Source organism: Apis dorsata, unplaced genomic scaffold, assembly GCF_000469605.1.
Source record: "Apis dorsata unplaced genomic scaffold, Apis dorsata 1.3 scaffold_92, whole genome shotgun sequence".
Classification (NCBI taxonomy): Eukaryota; Metazoa; Arthropoda; class Insecta; order Hymenoptera; family Apidae; genus Apis; species Apis dorsata.
This window is the reverse complement of record NW_006263390.1, coordinates 161,903-162,471: the sequence shown is the minus strand read 5'-3', so window position 1 is coordinate 162,471 and position 569 is coordinate 161,903. Positions and strand designations below refer to the sequence as shown.

The following is a 569-nucleotide window of genomic DNA, read 5'->3' as shown; positions in this document are numbered from 1 at the left end:
CGCTTTTCGAGCTCTCTAACCGATTTCGAGCCTTCGAACGAGCCATCGTTTTCAATAGAAGAAAGGGGAAGGAGGAGGAGGAGGAGGAGGAAGGAGAGAAGAAAGGAAGGAAATCTATTTCTTTTCTTTTTCTTTTTTTAAACTTACCCGACGAAGCCCCATCCTTCACTCCTCCGACCACGCTGTTCTGAGGAACGGTCTCCTTGACGGTGATGGTGTAGCGTGGTTTCTCGCAGCTGGCGATCCTGTGCCCGGGGGAGGACGCGGTGATTCTGATTTCAGCGTCGTGCATGCTCTTCAAGCCTGCCGCGTCCGTTGCCGTTACGTTCAATTGATGAAACGGCGACCTGGAGAGAAACGCCGCCCTCGCCACTTCCATTTCCCCCGTGTTACGATCGATCTGGAAAACGCCCGCCTCGTTCCCGCTCGTGATCCGATACGCCACCTGGCCGAACAATCCCGCGTCCAAATCCGTGGCGACCACCCTCAAAATTGCCCCTTGAATCGAGGCGTCGGTCTTCAACGTCACGTTGTACCCTCTCGGCTCGAAGATCGGCCGGTTGTCGTTC

The 569-nt window shown here is 55.2% G+C and overlaps 1 protein-coding gene across 1 annotated transcript in view; it reads right to left on the bottom strand.

Annotated features, from left to right (window-relative positions):
• LOC102674203 (protein dachsous-like) overlaps positions 1-569 on the bottom strand; it is a 160,099-nt gene that overhangs the window by 9,408 nt on the left and 150,122 nt on the right. Inside the window, exon 5 of the mRNA XM_031508581.1 lies at positions 148-569. This exon is cut by the window's right edge and continues 2 nt beyond it. Within this exon, the coding sequence (XP_031364441.1) occupies positions 148-569 (422 nt within the window). The remainder of the gene's footprint in view (positions 1-147) is intronic.